Genomic DNA, 22,500 nt, shown 5'->3' on the forward strand with positions numbered 1-22,500 from the left:
CGGCTGATGATCTTTTCCTTTAAGGTTTTCAGGTTTTATTTTTTATTTTTTTTTCCTCTTTACTTTAACCCTCTTACACTACCGACTTGACGTATTTTACGTCGACTCACAAAGTTTTTTTAAAATTCGCGGGAAAATACTTATAGGCCTACCAGCCTAAAACTTTTGAATCACGCGCCTTGGGGGATGCTGGGTAGTTCACGGATCAAGGTGTTGTTTTGTTTATAATCATTACGAAGGAGCGCAAGCGTGAATTTCTTTCTTGCCGCACTAAAAAGTATATGCGACACATCTCGGAAATTATTTAGTCACTTTGACATAATTTTTGTACCATTGTAAATTAGCCATTACATGAAGTATTATATATATATATATATGAAAATAAAAAGTGCGCATTTTTTATGTAAAAAATGTAACTTTGACTCTACCGAAATGGTAGAAAAACACAATTGTAAGCTAAAACTCTTATATCTTAGTAATATTCAATCATTTACCTTTATTTTGCAATTAATTGGAAGTCTCTAGCACAATATTTCGATTTATGGTGAATTTATGAAAAAAACTTTTTCCTTACGTCCGCGCAGTAAACTCTTCCGAAAAAAATCATACATGCGATTGTGGTAATGTTTGCACCATTTTTAAAATTAGCCGTTATATAAAGTTTTAAAGTTTTATATGGAAATGTGCGCAATTTCATGCACAAAAAAATACAACTAAAACAACCCATGGTTGTAGCTTTTATCAGTTTTGAGATATTTTCATATAAATAACTATAATTGCCAAAATTTCAACCTTCGGTCAACTTTGACTCTACCGAAATGGTCGAAAAACGCAATTGTAAGCTAAAACGCTTATATTCTAGTAATATTCAAGCACTACCTTCATTTTGCAACAAATTGGAAGTCTCTAGCACAATATTTCGATTTATGGTGAATTTATGAAAAAAATAACATTTTCTTTACGTCCGTGCTGTAACTCTTCCGAAAAAATCATACGTGCGATTGTGGTAATGTTTGCACCATTTTAATTAGCTGTTACAATAAAGTTTTATATATGAAAATGTGCGCAATTTCATGTAGAATACCACTAAAAATAATTGAAGGTTTGTAGCTTTTCTCATTTTTGAAATATTTGCATATAAATCACGATAAACAGAAAAAAAAAACCACGTTCTGTCAAAACATTGACTCTACCGAAATGGTCGAAAAACGCAATTGTAAGCTTAAAACTCTTACATTCTAGTAATATTCAGTCATTTATCTTCATCTTGAAACAAATTCGAAGTCTCTAGCAAAATATTTAGATTTATGGTGAATTTAAAAAAAAATCTTTCCTTCCCTCCGCCGCGCGGATTCTCCGCCACAAATCTCCGAAATGCGTACGTACCATTCTCGGAATATTTGCTCCGTTTCGTATTAGGCATTTCATAGAGTTTTATATATGAAAATGTGCGCAATTTCATGTAGAATAAAACGAAAAATATTTGAAGGTTGTAGCTTTTCTTATTTCCAAAATAATTGCATATAAAAAATATATATATAAAAAAATTCGACATTCGGTCAACTTTAACTCTTCCAGATATGGTCGAAAACTGCAATTGTAAGCTAATACTCTTACATTATAGTAATATTCAATCATTTGTCTTCATTTTGAAAGAAATTGGAAGTCTCTAGGACAATATTTAGATTTATGTGAATTTTTGATAAAATATTTATGTACGCGCGTTGACGAATTCATGCTATTATTTTGTGATAATTACTTTTCTGTGTTGCTTTTATCGTTTTACAATGTGTTATATACCAAAATGATCGCAATTTAGTGTACATTACAACGAAAAAAAAGTAACTTGTTACCTTTAACCGTTTTGCGCACAGCGCGATTTGAATACAATTATATATGAAATTTCGTTTTTGCGGTATCATATATCGCATTATTTATATATGATAATGATAATTTTTTTCATTTCTGATGGTTGCATACTAACCTTCAGCCAATGACAAAAAAAGGAGCCAAAAATGAACTCTTAATCTTGAAAACTAAGCGCGCTGGATTTTTTGAAAAAAATATTTTTCCGCTTCCGCGCTCACTCTGAAACACCTCCGGCACACGGGAGACAAATTTTTTTTTACCACTTCGGCGTAAGAGGGTTAATCTTTATGATATTGATAAATAAAGATTCGAGTACCCTTGGCCCCTTTGATGGTAGTGAATCTGCATAATTAATGACTGCTGGAACCTCCCCTGACAACCTTCGTCTGGAAAAATTAAAAAAAAAAACCTTCCAGTGTAATTACACTGAAACCCTATGCTCCAGTACAGAGTAAAGGGAAATTGAGCAGAAAGATGGCTGTATGAAATTGGGCCTGGAATATTTGAAAATTCTTATGATAAATATTTGACTTTTAATCTGGAAGAATCTAGTTGTGATATTTTTAATGTTTATCGAGATATTGGGAAGTGTTGTGGCCAAGAGCCTAAGATTTTTTATGAAGGTCGAGGAAAGCTGACAATGGAATCTGGCTCAGCAAAAGAAACTGAAAAACTATAAACATATCACACCTTGGAGGAGTCAATGTAGAATGTGCAGTACATGCTTTTTGGAATTACCTCATGGGAATGATATATGCACCCCAACTGATGACATACTCCAAAGAAAAAATAGAAGAATTAAAAGATCAAGGGGTAATAAGAATTGAACGAATGAAGAAGGTAAATGGAGACTTTGTCCCACTTCCCAGTTTAATTATTACATTCAATTCTACTCTATTGCCTACTATAGTAAAAGCAGCCTGGCTACGTTTCAAGATTAAACAATATATCCCAAGACCAAGGAGATGTTTCCATTGTCAAGAATTCGGACATATGTTAGGGTCCTATAGACAGAAACTGCAAGGCAAGCCTGCTACTTTTGTCAAATGCAGTGAACTAGAGCATTGCATATGTAATAAACAAGCCAGGTGTATATATTGTGGAGACAATCATATATGTTACATAAAGAGGGGGATTTGCTATGATATATTTTAGATATTATATGATGTGATATGCTAAGATATTTCTTAGAATGTGGAGAATCATCATTTAATGGAGACAGTGTTTTCGAGTGACGAGGTTAGGAATGCTGACATGTGATCAAGATTGCTGTCTTAGCAAATTAGTGCCTCATCCTGTCGCTATGAGAACTGTATGTAGAGGTGACTGAAACTGGACTCAAGCAGTTTATAGACGTGAACATTGAGTGTGAGTTCGTACATATGTGCGCACTTTTCCCCCTACATATTATGAGAATGTAGGCTTATCATGGGGAATAGATCATCAGAGAGGCGGCAGAGCCAGGATGGCTTCTGCAATGTGTTTTTATATAGTGATAGTGCAACTGTGCTGAATGGGTAAGCCTTTTCTTTATTTTGGCCAAAGTGTGGCTGGATTGTATTTGAATATTTATTTCAGAGATGTTTTGTTTCATATGATCTTTGATTATGCTCTTATGCGTACCGGAGTGTTCTCCTGTCTTCTAACAGGCAATTCTGGAAAGGGGAATTGTTCTGGAGAAGAGTGGAATTGTTCTAGAGAAATGGGAACTGAATTAATTACTATGGTGTACTGACTGTGTTGACTGTACCTAGTTAAGTTAAGTATATCTTAGTTTTACCAGACCACTAAGCTGATTAACAGCTCTCCTAGGGCTGGTCCGAAGGATTAGATATATTTCTACGTGACTAGGAACCAATTGGTTACCTAGCAATGGGACCTACAGCTTAATGTGGGATCCGAACCACACTGAATCGAGAAATGAATTTCTATCACCAGAAATAAATTCCTTTGGTTCTTGCGGTGCTGAGCCAAGAATCGAACTTCGGACCACCGAATGCTCTCGGCCAACGCGCGAAACTGACTGTGCCTAGTGTTATAGCTAAACTAATGTTGGTGTTTGATAAATTACCGAGGGTTATCCAAGTTATTTGGGCTTCTGAGTTTAACATTTCATTTAATCATTCTGTTAAGAATCTGAGTTATTCAGTTAATACATTGCTTTTAAATAAATGCAGATTTTTGTAATTCACGACTCTGATTTGGTGACCTTAGATAATGGAGGGGAGGTGTATCGAGAGAGAGAGAGAGAGAGCTATTGGGTATAGAGAGAGAGAGAATGTGTTACCAATTGCCTTTGGCCGCTCTTGGTCCATCACTACCTTTTAAAAATATGATAACGAGATTTATCATCTCGTTATATATATCATCACTTAATTATGATGTATGCATCATGGAAAAAGAAATTCAAACTTTAAGAGTAACCAAACGTATCACATTTAGGGAGGCAAAAGAGAGTATTGAATCAGTACATTAGTACAGGAATATCCTTCTCCAGTGTTGCTGCCAACCGAAGAATAAATATAAATGTTACCAAGGATAATTTAAATAAAAAACCAGTGACGACCTGTACTCGTGCTTCTTTGGAGGCAGCGCCAATTGTTGCTGGCGCTCCTTCCTCTTTGGAGGCTGCGCCTGTGATTTCTGGTGTTCCTGCCTCTGAAGGCTGCACCAGTAATTTCTGGTGCTCCTGCCTCTTCGGAGGCTGCACCCGTGATTTCTGGTGCTCCTGCCTCTTCGGAGGCTGTGCCAGTGATTTCTGGTGCTCCTGTATCTTCAGAGGTGGTGCCAGTTGATTCTGGCACTCCCACCTCTTTGGAGGCAGTGCCAGCAGTTTCTGGCACTCTTGCTTCTATGGAGGCAGTGCCAGTGGTTTCTGGCACTCTTGCTTCTATGGAAGCAGCCAGTGATTTCTAGAACTCCTGCCTCTGTGGAGGCTGGAGTTCTAGAAATCACTGGCTGCCAGTGTACCTGGCACTCCCACCTCTCTGATGCTTGGAGGATGCATCAATGTTCGATCCTCACAACCCTCCTCAGGCGGCATCAGCTTTGCCTTGTGTTCCTGAGAGTGATAACCCTCTAAAAAGGAAGGCAGCATTAAACAATCAGTCTCCTTTCAGAAAAAAAGAGTAAAGTAGTAAGCTGAAAGCTCTTAAAAGAGGCTCTAATTTAACAGCCTCAAAAGGGAAGTAGAATTCATGAATTTTCTCCAGTGGACTTGTCAGGGATTAGGAGCTAAATGGAAAGAATTAAGGCTGCTCATATCAGAAGTGTCTCCTGTTTGTATAGCTCTGCAGGAGACCATGATTGGTAATAATATGTGCCCCAGCCCACGAGAGTATACATCCTATCACTCCACCTATAATTTAATATTAGCAGCTATGGTGATGTTGCTTTGTATGTTCGAAATGACACCCCAAAAAATCCCATTAGTTTCCAATCAGCATTGCAAGTGATAGGTGTGCAGATCAATTTGCAAAGAAAATATACAGTATGCTCTGTCTATCTACCAATTAACGAAGTCTTCCCCATCAATGAATTTAAATCTCTTATTCAACGGTTACCATGTCCTTTTGTTATTTTGGGAGATATGAATAGCAGAAACCCTCTTTGGGGTGACATCGTCACCAATCAAAGAGGAAGGTGCTTAGGTTCCATCATAGAAGATGAAAATGTGGGGATCCTCAACTCTGGGGAGTCTACACATTTTCATGTTCAAACAGGCACGTTATCAGCAATTGATTTATCTCTATGTAGTGATGACTGCCTTATTAACTTTAATTGGAGAGCTATAAATGATACATTTACCAGTGACTATTTCCCAATAGTGGTGAGTGTAGCATCAAGCCCTTTATCTTCAATGCTACTTAAATGGAACAATGGTAAAACTGATTGGGCAAACATTCCAGGAGCACAGCTCAATAGATGACTGCTGATGACTTTCCCTGTGTTGATGATGCTCTTGACTTTTTGAATACAATAGTGTTCTTGGCTGGTCTTCAGTCTATACCTAGGACATGGGGATATTTATCCGCCGGCCAGTTCCCTGGTGGACTCGTAAATGCCAGGAAACTCGCAGAACTATGAAATCTGCTTTCACCAGATACCGCAGACAAAAATGTGAATATTGCCATGTCAAATTTCAAAAAGCAAGAGCTCATTTTCGCATGGAAATAAAAAAAACACGTAAAGAATCTTGGACGATCTTCATATCTTCACTAAATTCGAAAACTCCTCTAACTCTAGTTTGGAAGAGTTAGAAAAATAGCAGGCAAGTTCACTCCTTGTCAACCTCCAGTTATCAAGATGAAGGGTTGTGAGGTAGCAGACCCCCAGTTAGTGACAAATGAGTTTGCTAATCATTTTGCTAATGTTGAAAAGAAAAATTATGATAGACCCTATTCAACTCAAAGATGGATAATGGAACAGGTCGAAATTGATTTTAGTACATTAAGACATGAGCAATACAATGCTACTTTTACTATGAGAGAATTTGTATCGGCCTTGAATAAATGTAATGAATCAGCTCCTGGACTGGATGATATAACATTCAATGATCAAGCATACCCCTGAAAATACCATACTTTTCATATTAAGCCGTATTAACAGAATTTACCGAGAACATATCTTCCCCTACAACGCATTGCTCACCCATAACAATTCCTTTGTTAAAATTTTACTGTATTATTAAAACATTTACATTCACATATTACATTTTTACATTTTGCAGACATTTAAATTTACACATTTTTCTCCCTTTTTTCTATATTCACCTTTACATGGCTTTTTCACCCATAACAATTTCTTTGGATAAAATTTTACATATTGTTATAACATTTACTTGTTTCTACAGGATATACAAACCCTCGGTCCTTTACAATAGGACTACGTATGCTTAAGGCGAAGCTGGACCAGCCGCTGAATTCTTAACAAGGCAGTTAGGTAGTTATCTGCCGGTCTGATCGTTGGTAGTCCCTCCGACTGGATGTAGACATTCCAGTTTGCTTTTGGTCGCTGTCGTGGGTAGACATGTTTCTCCATCGCTTTCTGCAGGACTGTTTGATGCTGTTTTCTTCTAATCCTGGTGGGATTTTTCTTTGTTGTTTCTTATTGTGGATTATTATTGTTGTTGCAATAATGTGTTTGTGATAGTATACTGAAGGCAAACCCATATATTGCAACTGCCTTTATACATTTTTGTTGTTGTGATATTGTGTTACGATAACGAATCATGCAATCTGTATAACCTTGTACCTGCCCCCCCCCCCCCCCCACCCAATGGGGGTACGAGATGTGGCATGTCCGTGTCTTTTCTTGTGTTTTCTATCTTTACACCCTCGCCCGTCATTGCCAGGAGCGTAAATGTAGTGTTTTTCCTCACGCTTTTGCCCATAGTCACCAGGAGTGTGAGCGTATCTATTGGCATACACTCATATTTCTTTTTCTTTATGTTGTGGATAAAATGCAGATTACTTCAATTGTGATTTTGTGCGTGTCTATCTTCATGCCCTTGCTCATCGTCGCCGGGAGCGTGAGTGTGATTTTTATTTAGCATATTAATACGACTACATTCAGACTTGTATTTGATATGCATGTGGTGAGTGAATTTTGATTAAAGGAAAACCTGTTAGAGGATAGACCCCAGTCCTGATACCAGCGCTGCTCTCCCCCCATCTTGTTCTTCCCTGGGACTTGTGACTCGGTGGCAGTGCAGCTCACTTCAACAAGATCCGGTTGATTGCCTCTTCCCCCCCCCCCCCCCCCCCCCCCCCCTTCTTACATGGGCAGTGGACATCAACTGCTGATGAGCAGTTCTCAATGCCGCACTGCCAGGTGTATGGTTGCAAGACTCGCTTCTGCCAGTGCTGCTCCTGCCAGTTCTGGGTTCCTGCCACACTGCCAGGTGTGTAATTGCAGGACCCACATCATCCAGTGTGGCTCCTGTTTCCTTTTTCCAGACCGGCTCCCACTCACGGACCTGTTCCTGGCATTGCTGCTGCTTCCACCTCTAGGCTATAGGATGGTTCTGACTATGATCCCGCGGAGGCTGTCGAGGATGGGGTCGAAGACAGAGATGACATCGCCTTTCTGGATCTCCTCTTCATCTGTTTCCTTGTCATTGTCATCGTCATCTGCCTTCTCCTCTCCCTCCCCTTCGAAGGTGGGAGACTGCAAAGCGGATGATGGCACAAGACTCGGGAGCCTCCTCCCCACCCCCCCCCTCCCCGAGAGGTCTCGTACAAGACTTTGAGGGTTCTGCATTCCTCCTTCTGGAGGAAAGCGGCTGGCTCTGTCGTTGGCTCTCCCACTCCCTTGGAAGCGGGAACAGGGACTCTGCCTCTAGGGGTACGAGACTCGGGAGCTTTCCCCCCAGAGAGATCTCGTACGAGGCTTTGAGGGGAGCGGGAACGGAGATTCTATCTCTAGGGGCACGAGACTCAGGAGCCTCTGGAGCTCGGATGATGTTCTGTTCTCCAGCCCCGAGTTCCAAGGGCACCCCCTACAAAACCGGGTCCGTTTCAAGATCTTGTTTGCGAGATTCCTCAGATGTGCTAACCTCCAAGGGAAGTAGCACATCCACTGCCGAGACATGGCTTCAGTTTCACATCGTGCACCCAGCAATGTCCGAACCTAGTTCGTTGTGGGCCTATAGCGTTGCAATTGCCCATGGGATAGAAACAACAGTACAGGCTATTGTGGGGGGGGGGGTTCCCCTTCAACATCTTTATTGACGTTGCAAGTTCTCGCCAGGTAGTGTTTCGTCCGTGCAAGCAGCAGCGCTACTCTTACGGCATCTCTACTTACTAGCGCTGCTACCAGTCCTGTAGTCACAGTACTTCTGCAGCATGGTGAGAACAATCGTGACAGAGTTTGTTGCAAGTCTCCAGGGAGGCAGCCGCATGTCAACGAGCAGCTGCTGCTTGTATGACAATGGCACCTACCAGCGCGGGGAGAACACCATGTTCTTCTCGAGAGCTCGCATCGCCTGTACAGTTGTGCTCTCCTGAACTCACACACTTGTCACCACCGTAGGTTGGTGCAAGGGCTTGGCTCACTCCCCAGGCAGCAGCACTGCTAAGGGGAGTGAAGGTATACGATTCAACTCTTGTAGTTCATTTATCGCCATTGTCATCGTCATCCCAGTACATCGTATCATTTCTGGAGAAGGTTTCAAAGAAGTTTGGGAGTAAGAGAGCTAGGAAGGTGTCACCGTCTCCCTCTTCAGATTCACAACCTAAAAAGAAGGTCGTCTCTCCCCCCTCCTCAGAAGTCTCGTGCCAAAACTTACAAGGGTCTGCACTCCTCCCCTAGGAAGACCCTCTCCTTCAGGAAAGTGAACTGAGGCTCCGCCTTCAGAGGCCAGAGCCTCTGCAGCCTCTGGAGAACGAACCACGGTTCGCACTCCAACTTGAGCTTCGGCAGCCTCTGGAGAACAAACCACAGTTCGCACTCCAACTCCAAGTTTTGATGGCACTGCCGGAGGAACCAGAACCATGTCAGTGTCTCGTTCACGAGTAACTCCAAGTGTGCTGCCTTCCAAAGGGGGGAGCACATCCACCGATGGTGGCACGAAACGAGTGAAGGGATGGAGCCGCGACTCGAACCCTCCTGCAAAGACCAAGACTGGTACTTCGTCAGGAGCCATGACCGTTGCACCTTCCAATGTCAGAAAGAGCAATGGAAGAGACGAACAAGAGGTCCCCTGTTCAGTCCTTTTCATCAGGGGCTTTGGCCCCAAAGAGCACTGGGACATGTCATGAGGGGGATGCACGTTCTCGAATCCTTTTGGGGTTCGTGAGTTGGTGCATGATCTACCTGGATGGGGAGCAGTGCTCTTGACTGCAGGAGCCCAGTGCTACTGCAAGTCTCTCTACCAGTCCTGCTAACACAAGGTCCCGTAGAAGCCCGTCGACAACCAGGTAATTGGGACCCGGTTTACCTGGGTCCAGGTGTGTCTTTGCATACCTGACGAGCGAGAGAATCTCTCTCAACAGGAAATCGTGGCACTGCAGAGTACCGTATTGGTAGCCCTTCAGGCAGTCTCCTACCGAGACTTGTGATTTGTCACAAGTGACTAGGGTCGCTGCTTCCTTTTCAGACTGTGTTGGAATCTTGTTCGCGAGAATCTCTGAATGTACAACCTCTTAAGGGAGGACATACATCCACATCCAATGAGGAATTCTGTCCTTTCCATGGCAGTGACACGGTGCGAGAGCAGGACTCGAACTAGGACTCAGTCCCACCTGTGAAGAATCTGGATTCTTACAGGGGTTAGGGACTTTGTCGCTATTCCTTGAGGCAAGACACCCGGAGATATGCTTCATTTGTTTACAAAGAATCTCCTATTGGATCTAGATTTCAGCCAGACCATTTTTCCAATGGTGGCATTAGGAATATACAGATTGACAGATATGTCCATGTCATTTGATTCAATCAACTAAACCTGGCAAACCTTAATCTTTGCTGTGGCAAAATGAGAGAAAGTAATTCTCAGAGTTATAAAGAACAGCCCCTTATGATATCCTTTGGTGGAATTGCAAAGATCTAAGAACTTGAGCGCAACTGATTCAGGTATACCAGACATTGGTACTGAGGAGAGAAAGTTGGTAATAAATCCTTTAGTCTTGGATTAAATGGTGAAATTTACAAATATGCATCTCTACTGATGATCACACTCACAGGGGTACTGCAAAGATTGTTCATAATTCTCTAGAGTATACTCTCTCATAACACACACTAATTGACAGTCTGTAGCAACAATAAAAACCATAATCATATGCTCTCTTTACCTTCCACCTACATATGATTTCATGAAAAATTGTATTTGAAATCTTGTCAACAACTCCATTACCAATTCTTAATTTTAAGTGATTTTAATGCCTGTAAATCTCCACGGGATAGAAATATTTTGGACAACAAAGAAACTATTTACTGATATATTTAATACTCATGCTATATCATTTTTTAATAATAGATCCATTTCTTCTCACAACCATTCATAGCATCATCCTCAGCTACCAACTCTATTTCCTTCCCCTTCCTAGGAAGTCACCACCATCAGCACACTTCATATGGGTTTCTGTAGCCATTAGTAAAGGGCCTTTGTAATGTCCTCTGTCCCTTAGCAACAATTTACCTCTTTACCTCCATTCCTGCTTTCTATCAGAAGTTGATCTTTTTTTCCCAAACAGAGAGTAGAGTACTTAGGTATGCTGATTACAGCAGCAGCAAGACTGTCAGTAGGATCCTTGCACTGTTAGATTCAGGGAGATTGCAGTTCCAGTTGTGCCAGAAACAATCCACTCAGCAGTTGCAGTTACTCTAGATTATCTGTAATTCTTAGAGAATCCAGTCCCTGGGGGATCTTCTCCCCACGCCCAGTTTAGGGTCTCGAGAAGTTCAGATCTTCAGGAATAGAGGCTAGCTGGACAGCAGAAACCTCAGTGGGAGTGCCACTAGGCATTCTCCCTCACAGATGCCTTCGTATTTGAATGCATCCAACACGGAGTGGGGCACATACCTAGACTGTACACTTGAGGTTAGCCTCACTCAAAGCTGGTGACCTACACTTGAAGTTAGCCTCACTTAATGTTGGTGACCAAGTTCAATTTTGGTTTTCTGATTGTACTGGTACACCAGCTCATCCATCAAAGACAGGTATAAAAAGGTCAGAGTAGTCTTTTACACCTGTATGGTAGGGAAGTTGTTTAATATCCCAGGTTCAAGACTCAGACCTATTTGCCAATCAGCGCAACTTGGAGCTCTGAGGTTTATTTGTCTCCACTATGGATTGGCTGTATTCAAGGAGGACATCTTTCGATAAAAGTAGGATAGTTCCATCCTTACATCTTTTTGACATTCCATCAAGGTAATCAACAAGGTATTGATCCTCTTTTTTATGGTGGACCCTATGTGTTCCCGCCAAGCAATATCCCAATTCTTTAGTACAACCCTCAGTTCAGCCACTCATAGAGAGGTATCTTCAGGTGGTGAGCACTGGCACTTACACCTGAAGGGTATCCACCATCTCCCCAATGAGAGGTTTCTCGCCCCAGATTATACAAGAGATTTTGGTTACATTCTTTTCCTAAATAATTGTCTACTAAAGAGGAATTGTCTTCATTTGCGAGTGTCGAGACTGACTCAACACAGGGTTCTCTCTAGTCAGAGCTCTGTTCCAGCATTTTCTCATTCATCTTTACTGTCCCAGCTGTTGATGGCACAGGTCATCCTTAGGTCATGGATGTAGAAAATTTTTATACTCCCGAGAGACTTTCAACAGTCCTTCCCTTCAGTGGAACTCAGACTTCTAGAAGGGCATGAGTCATAGTGTGTAGATATCTTTTCAAGAGTCATCAGAAAAGATTTGCCTCTTGAGACTGTTTTTGTCAGCCCTGACATTGGTGTAACATAAGCAAGTTATCTGGCATTCAGGAGGACAGAAGTCTTGTCTTATTTGAAATCATGTCTTATTTGAAATCATTCTGAATTTTTTAACAAAATTTAGAACTGTCAGTTACGTCAGTTTGAATCCTCATTATTTGATCAAGTTGGACTTTCCAGTAGTGATCCACACAAAATACAATTGGGTTCATTTGGGTGGCAGTACTATCTTAAGGGAACTCAACACCTCAAACTTGAATGTTGCTAACTCTTTGGTTAGTGGTAACAGTGTTGAGAAAGGTATCTGAGAACACTAGTATAGTATTTTCTGGCTCTGTGAGTCAATCTATGGGCGTTGTCTCTCTCAGTGTGGAAGATGAGCCTCAGCCCAGATGAGAGCTCATGATACCATGGGTATCACCCTGTTCTTAGCTCTCAGTAGGAACCTGTCGGCTTTTCAGGTATTATGTGTGGAGAGGTGATCTTGTCTGATATCCACACCATGTTTTACCTGCAGAATGTTGCCCATTGGCCTTGGACACCTTCCTATGGCTGGTGGTGGCTGCTCAATGGGTTGCATAATGAGTCCAGCTTCCTTTGGGACATGAAACACGTCATCTAGGTATCCAGTTGGCAGTAGACAGGATAGGAATAACTGGTTCTCCTTTCTCTCTCTCAGTCTCTCTCTCTTCTTTCCTCTCCAGTAAATGGAGTGTCAAGAGTGCAGGTTAGCTGTCTTACTGGACACCAGTCTTTTCATTGGTCATGAAGGGGAGAGGAAGATAGACAGTAAAGAAAAAAATCACTGATTATATTAGCCTGTTTGTCTCCACCACTTCAGTCTGCATTCTTACAACCTGATTGAGTAATTGTATACAGACACATTATGTACTCATTGGTCCAGAAGTCTAGTAACAAGATGCTAGAGGTGTGGGGTCCCTTCATCTGCTCCTATCATTCTAGGTTATTTGAACCTAGAAGTCAGTTCAGTGAATTCCCAGATTTCTTCCCACCAATGGGTAAGACTCCAATGTAAAAAAAAAAAAAAAAAAAAAGTTTGTATTTGTGTAGAAACAAATAGAAAACTTTAATTTAAAAGCAATTTGTATTTTTCCTAACATACAAACCTTAAGTTATTACAGGAATGACCCATCTCGGCCAACAGGTGGGTGAGGTTTCCTCCTGCCTGTCACTAGTTAACTACCTAGTCAATAAGTTTCAATGGCTGTTCCAGCTCCCATTCACAAGCTAAACCCCATGTAAAGAACTATGGGATTGTATGTTAGGAAAAATGCATACAGCCTTTAAAATTTGCTATTTTACTATTCAGTGTGCCTAATTCTTTGAACTTATGTCAATGCTGTAAACTATTTGATTTAGTATCTAAAGATCTGAAGGTTGAACATACCGATTTGTGCAGACAGCTCCCATAATGACATCTGAATGACCATTCATGTACTTGGTGAGTGAGTGCATAACAAGGTCTGCACCAAAATGCAATGGTCGCTGGAAATAGGAAGACATAAAAGTGTTGTCTACAACTGTGAAAATATTCTTATGGTTCTTGGCTAAAGCTGTCACAGAAGCAATGTCAACAAGCTTGAGGGTTGGATTTGTAGGAGTTTCAATCCAAATCATTTTGGTATTGGGTTTGATAGCAGCCTTTACTTTATTGACATCAACAGCATCCACAAATGATACCTCGATTCCCATCCTGAAAAAAAAATTTAAGAAATTTAATTTGGATAACTTGGGTGTTGCTTTAAAAGCATCAACAGTATCCACTAATAACTTAATACCCATCCTGAAAAAGAAGGAAATTATTTACTACATTGTAGCTGTGAACCATCATAATACTAGATCCTGTAACAGAAAATTCACCGATATGATCCTGTAACTAAATCAAGAATTTACAAAAAATTATAGTTTCTTATCAGGGTTAAGTATGTTCCTGGGAGAGTATACAACTGCCAATCCTACATTTTCTTCATGGTTAAGCTTCACTTTATGCTAATCATATAGAACAGCTTGGAACAGGTGTTGCTGATCAGCATGGTAGAGCTGGTAAGGAAATCTGTAAAGCTTGTTTCCAGTTAAAAGGTGAAGTAAGCATTTCTGGCAATGAATTGACCAGCAATGAAATATTTCTATAACAGTTGTAGCCATTGTCAGTTAATAAACACATCCAAACACACTGACATAACATTGGATTCTTTCAGTAAACCAGTATATTGTGAGTAAAGTAACAATAAAAACTGGTAATTAATTCCCATGGTAACTGGATGAAATTTAACAATTTTAAAATTAAAAAGATGGTTGAATTAACATTGGCTTTCATTTCATGAAGAAAGTAAATATGATTTCGTTGTTAATGCTAACTTGTTCTATCCCAAAAGAAACTAGAAAAATTCACATCAATGCTCACTTTATAATCCAAGCAGAAAGGTACCTATACCATGGTAAGTAGACTATCCTAGGCAATATAATCACTATCTATTAAACTACCAGAATTGCTAAAAGAAACTTTGAAGTAAACAGTTCACAGATTAGCTGTGAGGAAATCTAAATATATCTGAAAACAAAACTGAAAAAATACTCAAGAAGTGGTTCAGATAGGTAAAGGATACTTAAGGAAGTGACTGATGCAGACACAGTACTACTTTTCTTGTGCTTTTGAGAGTAGTAAACAGTCTTGTTTGCATTTGCTTCAAGAGTCCCGTTATGTATAGTAAACCAACTTTCCTAATCTTGGTTTGTTATGCCACAAACCTGCAGTATTACTTTCACACAGCCTAACTGTGTATGCATATGAGAACTGTCAACCACCATGAGAAGATAGAAGAAGCTTAGGTGGCTCAGTCACTTTTTTCCATTCATTGTTTCTTCTAGCAGTGTGTATCAACAAACATGATAGTAATGAGTTTTAAACAAAATCACAGTTGATTGATAATTACCACTGATGGTGGTGGAACAGCTTTTGTAAATACTTCCCCATTATTTTTTATTACAGTGTAATGTAGCAACTGTTCGTCCTCAAAGGAGTTACTTCTTGGCCAGAATACTGCCTTTAATAGACACAGTGACAAAGTATAAAAGCACTCAGAGTAGGAGGGCTCTATCCCTTGCCTGCAGTGATTACTTGGTTTTCTTTCACCCTTCTGCACAAATGTGGCAACAGTGCACAAACTGACAGAGATCCCCATTAATGTAAGGTCTGCCTTACAAATCACACAGCCCCAACTGTGCTCAGGAAAATGTTCAAAGGCTGTATTCATGGTATATTGCAGTTATCTGCTGAAGAAAGCTAAGTGCCTAGGCTTAAGCTCAAGTAAAAAGTTTGTAGTGTGAAATTTTTCTATTACGCATATTGTTCAAATCTGCCAGCTGGTGTATCCATCAAGGTAGGAATTTTGGATTAGGTTACTACACTATTCCATGCCCTCTGCCTTGCTATCAATTTGGACAATTTTAAAATCTCACTAATTAGGATAATAGAGCTACAGTATTATCTGATATAATACTCCTGGTACTTTAATGCCAAGTCATTAAACAAGTTTCAATTGCTTAAAATCACACTGAATATCATATAGTCAATAATAACTTAAAGTAGCAGTAAAAATCATTAGTGGATGGTTGTTTTCCTATATTTAGATTGTATTTTTGTTTACGAAATAAAACAGAACATTTTTAAGTTTTAACATTTTGGTTACGAAAGGAAAATAGTAGGTGACTTGCAGTTCCCCCCCATGTGTTTAACTTATGGAGTAGTTTTAAACCAAGTACCCCATGTTTATATTTTATCTAAAATTTTAAATAGATTGTGCTACAGAAAATTTCTGTTATCTTTAATATTTTTTTGTTGTTGTTGTGCTGTATGGATCAGAAAATGTGTTTAGGCAGATCTACTCGGAATGAGTATTAGTGCTCTGCTGGAGAGTGATGTCGCAAGTTTTAATAGTCTTAAGAAATCAAGTTTGGCTCCTCCTCGTAATTGAAACTAGTTTTCAATGATACTAGTTACCAATGTAATAATAAGACCATAAAACTCAAATCATTGCATCAGTTAACGATAATTTGAGTTAGAGTACCATCAAATGTAATATGTGTAGTACTGTACTGCCAACTAATTAGGCAAGTTTCAATTGTGTAGAAACATCTCTGGATGTTATTCAGATAGCAGAGGTATACTAGTACTATCTGATATAATATTTATGAATCAGAAATAATCTTGAAATTCAGACTGAACTAACAAGCAGAGACATGCTCAAAGTATAACAACAAAACTTTTAGGTGTTACTTATTTAAAATCAGACATACATACTAGAATATCTCCAAATGTAATACCAGAACATTCTATAGCTGTATTATTATTGTAATACCCTAAGTCATGAGTTGGTTGCTAAACTAGATGTTAAGGTTGCACATTTTTATAACCCATTTCTTATTCCTATATTCATAAGTTTTTCTTGTTCTTTTTTGTTATCATATTAAATTAGTGGAACCTGGGAAATTGACTTTCTTGGTAGGATAGAGACTGCTCTCTTTTATATGCTAATATATTAAATTAGTGAAACCTGGTAAAGTGTCTTCCAATTTAATCATAGTTTACGGAGCTATCATCAATAAAGCAATTATAGTATCATTAAAAGAATGCTACCGTCATTGAGATTCTCTTAACTAGTAGTCACAGCCATGTACGTACTTACAACAAAGCCAGTCCATTTCATGCTGGTGCATGTTCTGCTTATAGGATAGATTCATGTAGCATGCACTTCATAGTGCCTCATGGTTTTTGTCTTTTCATATTAGTACACAGTTGCTAATATGCTGAACCCAAAGGTTATTTTCCCCACTGTATACAGCATAAGGTTTATGCTGTTTGCAAATAGGACAGCATATACCTCCTCCTACATAGCCTTGCTAGTAGTGCAAAGTTTAGTATAGGTAGTTTTAGGAAATGAGTAACATAAGAAACTTGCTCCTGGCAGATAACCATGAAGTAAAGGTTTGATTTACACTATCCCTTGGGTTCAAGGTTTCAGAGAGAGGATAAGGGTGGAAAGTACATCTTCCTTGCAGAGCTCAGGCCAAGGGTACTCCCCTCTGTTTCCCAGCAGATTCCATATCATGGCCAGTATGCCATGTTATTGGAATTGAAGGCCAATATGTCATGATATTGGAATTGAAGATTTCCTTAAATGATTTCCCTGACAGAGCAAGAATTATACAGTGGGATAGATGCCCCATTTCTGGGCCTAACCTGTGTCGTCCCGTGAAATGTTTCTATATCACTCATTTCTAAGGTATAAATATTGCTAAATATTCAAGAGAAAAAGCTATATGGTTATGCCAGAGTTTCCTGGCTCGCTCACTTAATTAAGGGTGTCGATATGTAAACTGGGGCGTGTGAAACCACTATCAGAGGTCCCCTGCCATTTAGTCTCTTCCTTTCTCAATATCCCCCCGCTCTACAGAGGAGCCGTTCCAGGCCATCGACCGCCCGCTACTGCTACTACTAGCGTCTTGCCCGCCATTCCTTTGAAGCACTAAAAACGTTTGCACATGTTGTGTTTTCACGGTGAATTCTTTCCCTTAATTTGGAACTGCGATGTCTGACCATCAGGAAACTGCTGTATCTAAGTTGAGTACTGCAATTAATGTTTTCCTTGTTTTAGGGTAGCGATGTTCATCATAAGTATGTTTATAGTTGTTATTTAGCAGGAGCCTGCATGATGCCACTCCCCGGGCAGCCATTTTGTGCATCACTACCCGCGAATTTGATAACATTCACGACGACACCCAATTGGTCTCCCATACTAATTGGAGTTGCCTTTTTGGATAGATTAGCAGTTCCTCAGACTTTAAAACATATTGATTATTATCTTGACATTATTGATAGTTGTCTGTACGCGAGGGTATCCTAGCCTACCAGGCCGAGCCGTATGCTCTCGGAGGGTAGCCTAGATCTGGGATTCCTGTCATCCATCCTCTCCGTTGTCTTCCAACTAAATCGTTGGTTGTACGACGTAGTCATACTCTACTTAAGTATATTAGTCTCATAAATAAGAGACTCCCCCTAGATCACTTACGTTGGAAGGGTCTCGGCCCTTGTTTTAACCTATACACGACGGTCTGTGAGCCACCCTGGTCTACCTGGTCAAATCGCGGTTATAAAGGCCGATTTGGCGGGTTAGGCTAGCTGCTCAGAGCCTCCCTGGCCGACCTGATCAAATCGTTCTGATTTGCAAAGGTTAAGCCAGCCGTTCGAGAGGACTCATTGCTCCCTCTCCCCCTCTCTCTCTCTTTCCCATACCCTCTCCCGATCCCCTCACGCATCTGGACTAGTATACCTATTACATTTTATTTAAATTATGCTGATTTATTAGTTTTTCGCGTGTAATTGCATGATCCAGTAGGCCTATAGGCCCCTGTCCCTTTATCGGTTGGTTCACGACTTCTTGGGGGTTGTCCCACCTGGCCGGTCGTTGTGACCATCTGATCGCGAGTGGACCTCTCCTCTAGTCAACCTCCCTCCCCTACACCCACCTTGGTGGGGTAACGCAGCTCGCCCTACGCTACCCCATGTAGCCGATCCGAGCCTCTCGCATATAGGGGGGAGGGTAGAGAGTACAGTCGGGAGATGGGTTCACCGCGTCATGCTCAGTGTGGATGGTAAGGGGGGTCCTCACCCTGGCAAGCTTGGGTTGGCCACTTGGCTCGTCGGGACAGTATACACCGCGTACCACCGCATTCTCGTTTTTCCTATCCGCAGCCCCCATCCCCACACCTATCCTCCCGCCCCGGCGGGACCGGGATCCCGAGGGGTGGGACCGGGATCCCGACTAAGATGGTATCTGTTATGTGAGTAATAGTTACGATCTTATATGATCAAATGCAGGCCTAGGTTTACCTATTTTCCCTGATTTGTTCTCATGAAGTCGGAACCGGAAGTAAAAGATAGCTTAGTGGAGGGGGAGACTGCGCTAGGAGTGAACGGGAACGGATAGAGCATATTTAGATACACGCATGTTTAAGCATATAGTATTTTAAAAGCTTTAGGTAAGCTTAACTTACCACACTTCGAGTTCGTTTACTATGGCGCGCATATCCACCCCGCTGGGTATTCAGAACCGAAGCAACATGTTATTTTTTACTAGCTTCCTCCCGGGGTTTCAACCTTCTTGTTTTCCTCCGTCCCGCACCCCGGTGGGGACAGATAGTAGGCTTGAGATTCGGTCTTAATTGACTAGAAAATGCTTTTCCGGTGCCAGCGGAGTCAGGCCAGGTTCATCCTTCCCCTGCTCTGTTTGTACCAGGCCTAAAGTTTTGATGTCATGACAAGAATGAATAACTAGGGCCCGGAGCTAGTGATATACAATAATTAATGAAATCCTAGTGGTAGACATGCATTCCACCGAAGGCAACCCTGGTGACAGTGGAATTGCGATGCATGCACTCATGTATCAATCAACTTACAGATGGTACGCTGCCTGGAGACGGCATGCACAGCCATGCTCCAGACTCCCTGCTGGTGTGGCACCTGACTGGTGAGAGACCTCACTACTGAGTCGGTACGTACCACTCTCCTATTGATACATACTAGACTAAGTAGTACGATCTAGGCTAGAAGTTGGTGTAGCTATCTCTTACAGAACCCTCAAGCCGTCAAGGATGCGGCGTTGTCAACCCTCAAGGTCTGGGTCGGAGGATTTGGCAGGAACGTCAAGTCCAAGCAGCCCTACATACTGTCGGAGGAGCTGGCCTCGCTCATCTACCCCAACACGAATAGGTCGGCAGTTGTAGCGGCGGACTTGGCGGCCCCCATCATCACCAGGATCCAGGAGGAGACCCAGGCCCTGCCGGAAGACTCGGAGGGCTTCGGCGAAGAGGTGTTGGGAGACGTAGCGGCCATGAACCTGGACCGCGTAAGAATGTAGTTGAGGCAGGTAGTATACAGGCTAAAGGTCTGTCCTTTAGCTCCTCTCAATCTTCTTCCTCTTCTTTCCAGGGATTCACTGGGAAGCCCAAGACTGTTAGGGACAAGTCAGGCTCGGTGATCCCTAAGATCAAACCCACTAGCACGCTAGCGGCTATTAAGAAGTCCCTTCCAAAGCCAAGGGCCAAGTTGAGCCGCGCCAGCACACCATCGGCTCCCAAACCAGTGACGGACTTAGCAAAAGCTACTCCCCCTCAAAAGGAGTCGAGAGCGAAGGGTCCTAAAGCTAGACCCCAGGAACCTAGCTTCGACCCGGCAGCTTTCTCCTCCATGCTGATGGAGCAGATGGGGATCCTCGTGCTAACCAAGATCCAGTAGATGTCGTCTCAGCTGTCCTCTAGCCTCGAGGCGTCGGGACAGTCTATCCAGTCCCTGACCGAAAGGCTAAGGAGCCAGGAAACCCTGGTGGCGGGTATTCAGGAAACCCTGGTGACAGGACAGCTCCAGCCCGGGCAGGCATGACAGAGAAGGATGTGGGACCCGGCCAGTAGAAGATTTTGAATTCTACCCACCGGATCTCCAGTTCCCCTTCCAGGGCTATGCCCGCTTGACTGAGGAGGCACTGGTAAGGGAAGACAAGGTCCCGAAGGAGACCGTTATCTTCCCTAGGGACCAGGCCCAATCCGCCTGGGTCCGGAACCTAACAGAATGGGAGTGTGTCAACACAAAGTTGACACCCATAAGAGCCCCTTTACATTGTTTGTAGTGAGTGACAACACTCCTACCCATGCCTCTCCAAAGTGGCCGAACTAACACTTCAAGCGGCCACAGATGAAAAACCAATGCCACAACTCCGGGAGACAATTTGCCTTCCCTTCTGCTCCCCGGAGGCATGGAATGTTGGGTAGACGCTCCTGCAACTTTTTCAGTGGGTAAACTCAGCCCAGACTGTGCAAGCACACAGTTCAGCGAGCGCCTACCTAGGCTCCCAAATGCCTTGGTAAAGGCGCAGCACGAAGCGAGGTGCAGGCTTAGCAGGTCCCTTAACTCCGCCACCATGACAGAGATGACTTCCTGGTGTACGCGGATGAGCCTCTGTTTAAAATTCTGAAGTCATATCTTCACACTGTACAGTGCAACTTATATGACTTTGCGGTGGCTAGAAGGAACTGCAGGAAGCACGTCTTGGCTTATGCTTTCATCAGGCACAAACCGAATAGGCTCATCAAATCCTCGATCTGGGGAGCGAACTTGTTCCCAGAGACCATCGTAAACGAGGTTCTCGGGGAAGCGGCCAGAGTGAACCAGAGTTTCAGGGTACGCTGGGGGCTCATTTCTAAGAGGAAGTTTGAACCCTCCGCAGCGCATCCTAAGGGCAGGAAGAGGACAAAGAATTTCCGATCCTTCCAAACCGCCCAACCCCAAGCTGTGGTACAGGCGGTCCCGGTGACTCGGCTAAACCAACCCTCCACCTCGAAGGCACAACCTCAACAGCAATTCGTGCTACTGAGAAACCCCGTCTCAGCAGCCCAGTGCTCGGCCACCTTTCCCACCTCCCCAGCCTTCAACGCTACCTTTGAAACCCAAGGAGGGTTTCAAGGGTATAACAGATTTGCTAGAGGTAGTCGAGACAGAGGAACTTTCTGGCACAGAGCCGGCGGAAAGACCTCAGCCGAGGCAAAGGCTTCCAGGGAGTCCGGGGAAGTCGCCCATCAGCTAGCCAGTGAGACACCCCAGGTAGGAGGGAGGCTGTACCTCTTCCGGAATCGTTGGAGGTTCAGCAATTGGGCCCACAGTATTGTGTCAAAAGCCTGGGATGGAGTTGGAAAGAAGGGCCTCCTCCATCAACCAGCTTTATCAAAAACACCTACAACAGACTTAATAGAATACACCCAAGACCTTCAAAGAAGGCAGTGATGGAAGTCAAACACTTGAAATTTCAAGGGCGCTTGTTCAGCATTCCAAAGAAAGACTCAAACAAGCCAAGAATAATCCTAGACCTTGTCCCATCTAAACTCATACATTCATTGCGACAAGTTCCGTATGTTAACCGTCTCGCAGGTGTGGACCTTACTTCCCCGTGGGGCCGTCACCACCTCTATAGATCTTACAGATGCCTACTATCATGTCCTGGTAGCAAGACACTTCCGTCCCTTCCTAGGCTTCAGACTAGGAAAACGGGCCTATGCTTTCAAGGTGATGCCATTCGGGCTCAACATAGTGCCCAGAATATTTACAAAGATAGTGGAGATGGTGGTGCAAGAATTAAGGACTCAAGGGGTAATGTTAGTAGCCTATCTGGACGATTGGCT

At 42.3% G+C, this 22,500-nt stretch overlaps 1 protein-coding gene and 1 long non-coding RNA gene across 4 annotated transcripts in view; one reads left to right on the plus strand and one right to left on the minus strand.

Annotated features, from left to right (window-relative positions):
* The window catches only part of LOC135222593 (cystathionine gamma-lyase-like), a 108,614-nt gene that overhangs the window by 33,731 nt on the left and 52,383 nt on the right, over positions 1 to 22,500 (minus strand). For all 3 annotated transcript variants that reach the window (XM_064260683.1, XM_064260682.1, XM_064260684.1), the window contains exon 5: positions 13,661 to 13,966. In XM_064260683.1, the coding sequence (XP_064116753.1) occupies positions 13,661 to 13,966 (306 nt within the window). The remainder of the gene's footprint in view (positions 1 to 13,660; positions 13,967 to 22,500) is intronic.
* Positions 1 to 22,500, plus strand: part of LOC135222594 (uncharacterized) — a 70,027-nt gene that overhangs the window by 8,488 nt on the left and 39,039 nt on the right. The gene's annotated exons all lie outside the window — the stretch shown is intronic.

Source organism: Macrobrachium nipponense, chromosome 8, assembly GCF_015104395.2.
Source record: "Macrobrachium nipponense isolate FS-2020 chromosome 8, ASM1510439v2, whole genome shotgun sequence".
NCBI classification, from domain to species: domain Eukaryota; kingdom Metazoa; phylum Arthropoda; class Malacostraca; order Decapoda; family Palaemonidae; genus Macrobrachium; species Macrobrachium nipponense.